The 6,490-nt window shown below is 39.9% G+C and overlaps 1 protein-coding gene and 1 long non-coding RNA gene across 17 annotated transcripts in view; both read left to right on the plus strand.

The window, feature by feature from the left end:
* Nucleotides 1-6,490, plus strand: part of LOC116695664 (uncharacterized) — an 813,105-nt gene that overhangs the window by 658,375 nt on the left and 148,240 nt on the right. The gene's annotated exons all lie outside the window — the stretch shown is intronic.
* Nucleotides 1-6,490, plus strand: part of LOC116695586 (unconventional myosin-XVIIIa) — a 157,236-nt gene that overhangs the window by 104,443 nt on the left and 46,303 nt on the right. For all 16 annotated transcript variants that reach the window (XM_032525935.1, XM_032525936.1, XM_032525943.1 and 13 more), the window contains 4 exons: nt 435-558; nt 1,519-1,626; nt 2,096-2,188; nt 4,006-4,116. In XM_032525935.1, coding sequence (XP_032381826.1) covers nt 435-558; nt 1,519-1,626; nt 2,096-2,188; nt 4,006-4,116 — 436 coding nt within the window. The remainder of the gene's footprint in view (nt 1-434; nt 559-1,518; nt 1,627-2,095; nt 2,189-4,005; nt 4,117-6,490) is intronic.

Genomic DNA, 6,490 nt, shown 5'->3' on the forward strand with positions numbered 1-6,490 from the left:
CACACACACACACACACAAACATGTACACGCACGTAGTATTGCATCATTCTGTGTTGCTGTAGTAACAATAGTAGCTGTAAGGAAAGAAAAACTGTATTGTGTTCCAGTATGTTTATAGCATCATGCTCCGCAGACAGAACAGACAAGTATCCAGCTCATTTGTACTGCTGCTAAACTGGACGCAAGTGCGTGCGTGCGTGCATGCGTGTGTGTGTGTTGCTACTATTGAGGGACATGCTCCTTAGCTGTATATGTGTTGCTGAATATGCATGCTGTATTTAAAGCATGTAAGATCTTCTTTGTTGTTTTCTCAGCCCATTTAAAGTTATTAGAATTTTCCAGCAACTTAGAATTAGATTTTGCTTCCCAAGTGTCATTAGAGTAGCAGTGGTTGTTGACAGTGCTGATTAGAAGAGTGTGTGTTGGTGTGCAGGTTTGATGGCGAGCTGAGTTTGGCCCAGGAGGAGGTGCAGAGGGAGAGGAGCCTGAGGGAGAAACTGGCCCGAGAGAAAGACATGCTGGCCGGAGAGGCCTTCAGCCTCCGACAGCAGCTGGAGGTTTGTGTCACAAATTACTGATAAGATGTTTTTTATGTAGTAAGGGTTTGATTTTCCTCTCTGTGGTGTTGATTTATAGTTTATTTTCCTGCCCGGCTGGTGACAAAAGTGGAACCACCCATTGATTTACTCTTCCAGCTGAATCAAAGTAGTTACATGTTATAAAAATAGGAACTATCATTATGCCTATGTAAGTATTTTAAAACAGCCTAAGGTGTAAAAAGGCTTGTTAAGATGACTTCCAGTCACTCTGTTCTGAAGTGACATTGAATTTTTGCATCTTGGTGCTCATCACATAATGTTCCACAACCAGTTAGAAAAGAAGTTTAAAGAAACTCCCTACATGTCCTTATATGACACTTTCAATATGCACACACAAATCATCAAGTTATGTAATCTCTACAACACTTCCTCCCACCCTCTGTGTTTTTAGCCCGACAGCTAACAGCTGGGCCATTCAAAAAAGGACCCATGTACGATCGTAGGCCTTCCTGAAACTTTAGTGACTTTTCTGAGACTTAGTCCAGTAATACCAAATCAATAAAACCACAACTGAATGCCTACTCTTTATTTTATCTTTATAGTCATTTAACAATTCATACATTCATGTGACATTGCTGCATACTGATAGCCCAGCTTCTCTGAAAAAAATATGTCTATAACTTGATTGTGCATAACAGGGTTGAGTGTTATACAAGCATTATTAAAAAAGGAGACCAGGCAACCCAAAGATTGGGAAAAGTGGCTTAGACCCCTAACCTCTTTTATTTGTCAGTGGAAACTTGTGGATCTTGATTACATCTATGATATTTTTCTGTGTGTGTACACCTTGTAGCTACCTGCTAAGCTGAGGAAAGAATTCCTCATTCTTCCCTCATCATGTGTATGTGTGTCTATTACTGTTCACACTGTAACCCCCCACCACCACTCTGTTGTGACTGTATTATTCTGGGGGTTCAGGACAAGGACCTGGAGGTGTGTGCAGTCAACGTGAAGCTGGAGCAGCTGGATGCCGAGCTGCACGACCTCAACTCCCAGGAGTCCAAGGATGAGGCTTCTCTGGCCAAGGTCTCTTTCTTTCTTTCTTTCTTTCTCTTTTATAATTCCTCTCTGCGTGTTATTGCGTTTATTGCTGCCTATTGCATTTTGCTATAAATCTCTTTGTACTGAAACTATGTACAGAGACTTGAAGAATGATATCTCTCAGTGCTACAGCAGCTCTATTAGCAACACAGTCAGTCCAGACAGCCAGTCTGTTATACTAATACAGGTGTACAAATACATACAATATGTCAGGTTCTGTCTGCGGTTTCTGCCTGTAAAAAGGAAGTTTTTCCTCGCCACTGTCACACCAAATGCTTGCTTTTGGAGGAATTGTTGGGTCTTTGTAAAAGGATAGTCTGGTCTAGACCTACTCTATCTGTAAAGTGTTCTGAAATAACTCCCATTTGACACTATAAATACAATTGAATTGTATTTATGTAAAATTTTTGTAATAATCATATTTACTATTTGTGTACTATTTGTAATGATCAAGGTGAGGAAGCAGCTCCGCGACATGGAGGCCAAGCTGAAAGACCAGGAGGAGGAGCTGGACGAGCAGGCCGGCACCATCCAGATGTTGGAGCAGGTACAGCCGGAGCAAAGTGCTCCTCTCACAATGTTACCTTGGGTTTCCACAGGCAGCAAAAGTGCCCCTATGTTCACCACTCTCCCAAAGTTGACTCAGAGTCAACTTTTGCAGAACGGTAGCCAATGAGAGTGCAGACTGGCAAACCTCCCTTCAATATATTGTCATTTTCCTACAGCCTACTTCATGATATGTCTCTGTATGACTACAGGGATTCTAACAGCTAGCTTGACAAAAGGTTGTCCAGGCAGTTGGTACTCCTGGTGGGGAGATATATATATATATATATATATATATATATATATATATATATATCCAAGTAGACTAAGCCAAGTATTACATGTGCTGTAAAAATGTCTGTAGAACTGAGGGCAACTGCAGAGTTGTGGATAATTCTCTTTGGGTTTGTCCGCTATAAGCAACAGCTTTCCACATTTGATTCAGTGGTATTATAAAACATTGATTATCGCAGCTTTAAATGAATATTTTACCTCAAAATGATGATTGACTACATCCACATAACTACACATGGCCTCTATTTGATAGAAAGCTGAGTGTTTTCTCAGAGTAACACACAAACACTGACAAAATGTCCTGATAGTGCTTGGAACTCTACACCACTGCTGGCTGTGATTTAAGGCTGTTGTGAATATTTATACTTATGTATTGAGTTCAAGTTTGACTAAAGCATCCCAGCCGTCGCCAGCTCTTTCTCCAGCCCGGTGTCTCTGTGTTCACTGAGAGTTAGACTACTAAAGGCTTAATCTGCTTTACTATATGTTCAAGTCAAATACTTATATTATTTACTGTATGCACATGCCTACTCCAACACTTTAAATTCATTTTGGAAATATGCTTTTATTATAAATATATGTTGTTGTTTTTTTAAACTCTTAAATATCTCATGTATGTTAAGAACGGAGCTGGAGTCTTGAGAGGGTTAGCCTAGCTTAGCATAAAGACCAGAAGCAGGGGGAACTGGCTACTCTTACTAACAACTCTTAAGATGACTAATTACCACACATTCAATATATTAAATCTATACACAAACAGAAATGTGAAAAAATGATCAGACCCTAAACTACTGCACAGCGTGGTTAATAATACTAAGAGGATTTAAATGTCTGGAATATTTTTGCACATGTTCGATTAGAGTTGGACACTGTGGTTGGAATTTGAATCATACCATTAATAGTATTTCCCTGATTTCTACATTTGTCATGACATGGCAAATATATTGCCGAGTCACATATAACATGGTCAAATGGGTTCACGAACCCAGGATGCACTGTTAAAACGTCTGTAGAACTTTACTTGGAAAATTCAAATCAACAAAGGTTTATGAAGCAAATAAACACAAATATGATTTTATTGTCCCATTACCATTCCTCTGAAAATTGATAGATGATAATGATGATTTCTCACCCAGCTTTATATTGGTTATGAACATAGTGTGAGTTGAGGGATACAGGACAGAAGCTCAGAGCAATATATTGGCTGGACAGCCACCAGCAGCCACCAGAGCATTACACAGACTGGTTAGTTATCCATGATCACCATTTATACTGTAGTTGTATTTATATATAAAAACCAGTCCTCCACTCCAGCAGCAGTCTGAGCTGTAGCCATGCTCCAACACAGAAACAGAGAAAGCCCTGTAGACCTTCCCCTATGAGAAGATGTCAGAGTTTGTTAGCAACAAAGAGAACAACAGCAAAGCACTGTGGACATATGCACATAAATTAATAATATATGAAAATAAGGTTTGAAATCAGAAAAAGGGATCCTTTGATGTACCATGCGTGTTTCTCTTTCAGGCCAAGCTTCGTCTGGAGATGGAGATGGAGCGCTTGCGTCAGACTCATTCCAAGGAGGTGGAGAGCAAAGACGACGAGGTGGAGGAGATCAGGCAGTCCTGCAGCAAGAAGGTAGGCAGCTTCATTACATGTACATGCACACATTTAAATACTGGTATTTAGGTTTGCAGTAGAGCAACAAATGAGATGCTGAATACAAAGTCACTTTAGAGCAGAGGGCTTTTTAATGTTTTTTAAGCCAAGGACCCCTAACCTGAAAGAGAAACGGAGCAGGGACTCCCTACTACTTCATATATTGTATAAAATTGATGAAACAACATTGATGAAAGGCTTACTGGCCTACAGCTTAGGCAGCCATCCACAGATACAGTTAAGCTTAAGAATTCACTGTTCCCCATTTTAACATTAAAACATGTAAATATTGCAACATTTTTATTAATATAATAATAATAGCTTAGTATTGTTTGTACCATACACAGTTATGTGTTAAGCTTTAGGCCACTCTACACATATTGTAGACACAGTTTAATATGCAACTCAGTTTTACGCAGTATTGTCACAGTATGTACAGTCCCTGACAAAAGTCTTGTCGCTTGGTACCCGCGCTGAATATATTTCATCAGATTTATTACAAGAAAATGGCTCATTTTAATCCCACCAGCTTTTGTAATAATGTTTCAGTGCAAAAAAACTGTCAAAAAGTATTCTAATATTCACAGCTTGGTAAAGCCCATTGAGTCAATTTTGCAAAGACATAAGTGTTGTCCTTGTCATATGAGCTTCACCTGTGACTAATAATGGATCAATTAGGTCTCAGGTGGTTATAAAAACAACCCCAGTACACTAGACCTTCACATCAACTGCAACTAGCCCTCTCAAACATGCCTAAGATTCACCCTGAGACTAAAGTTTTGATTATCAAGAGGCTGAAGACCAGATCCACTGCTATGTGGCAGACACCTTCAATGTGTCTCAGCGTCATGGACAGAGGATTAAAAAAACATTTGAAGACACTGGGACGTTTTTACAAGCCCAGGTCAGCGACCCTGCAAGACAACTGCTCGAGAGGACCGTTTGTTGGCTCGAAATCCAAGGCCAGCCCATTTTCCACTGCAGCAGCTCCACCAGACCTGGTCCCCTGAAGTCCCTGTGTCAACCAGAACTTGTTTGTCGGATTCTGTCTTGAATTGGCCTCCATGTCAAATCAGTGCCCAGAAGCCAGCACTAACAAAAGACAATTGAAAAACCGTGTGGCATTTGCCAGCCCCACAGCCTGCTAAAAGGATGGATGCTGGAGAAGTGGAAGAAAGTGGATTTTTCAATGAATCTTCTGTTGAATTACACCACAGTCGCCGCAGATATTGCAGGAGACCTACTGGAGCCCGCATGGATCCAAGATTCACCCAGAAAACAGTGAAGTTTGGTGGCGGAAAAATCATGGTCTGGGGTTACATCCAGTATGGGGTGTGCGAGAGATCTGCAGGTGGAAGGCAACATCAATAGTCTCAAATACCAAGAAATCTTAGCTACCTCTTATATTCCCAACCATAAAAGAGGCCAAATTCTCCAGCAGGATGGTGGCTGCATCGCATACTCCTCCACTTCAAAGTTCCTCAAGGCAAGAAGATCAAGATGCTCCAGGATTGGCCGGTCCAGTCACCAGACATGAACATCATTGAGCATATGTGGGGTAGGATGAAAGAGGAAGCATGGAAGACCAACCAAAGAATATGATGAACTCTGGGAGGCATGCAAGACTGCTTTCCTAGCTATTCCTGATGACTTCATCAATACATTGTATGAATCCTTGCCAAACCGCATGGATGCAGTCCTCACAGCCATGGAAGTCGTACAAGATATTAAATTTGGATCTCATCAGCCCGCTATTTAATTTGCTGACATATTTTAGTATTTGCAGTAAATTTGTTCGATTTCTGTATAGGCGACAAAACTTTTCTCTTGCCAAAATTTGACCTTTCTGTCTTGTTTTTAAATGATAAATCTTGTTCAGTGAAAACTAATTTATTTCAGTGCATTGAACTCATTTGGGAGGGTTTTAGCTTTTCCATGAGCTATTTCTTACACCAATTGATTAATTAAAAGTCAGGTTAATAGCAGGGGTTTCTACAAAATAGATAAGACTTTTGTCAGGGACTGTATAGTATGCTCTATTTTCAGCTAAGCCTAGGCCTAAAAAACATTGAAGACCCCTGGAGTAAAGCCTTTACATATCCCTTTTAATGGTTCCCTACAATACTAGGTTATTAAAATTATGTTTTACATATTGATATATCATCATGTTTTAATGTCAAACACAAAGTGAATCCATAAGCGTAACTGATGACTACCATAGTGGCAACCTTACAGGCCAGAGTATCATCGATGTTGTTGAGGTTGTTGTTTTGGGAATAGGCCAATTTAGCTTTGCTAATATGTTGGATTAATTTTGATATTTTCAGATATACAGTATTAAAAAAAAAAATAT

This window comes from Etheostoma spectabile, chromosome 9 (assembly GCF_008692095.1).
Source record: "Etheostoma spectabile isolate EspeVRDwgs_2016 chromosome 9, UIUC_Espe_1.0, whole genome shotgun sequence".
In the NCBI taxonomy this organism is placed as follows: domain Eukaryota; kingdom Metazoa; phylum Chordata; class Actinopteri; order Perciformes; family Percidae; genus Etheostoma; species Etheostoma spectabile.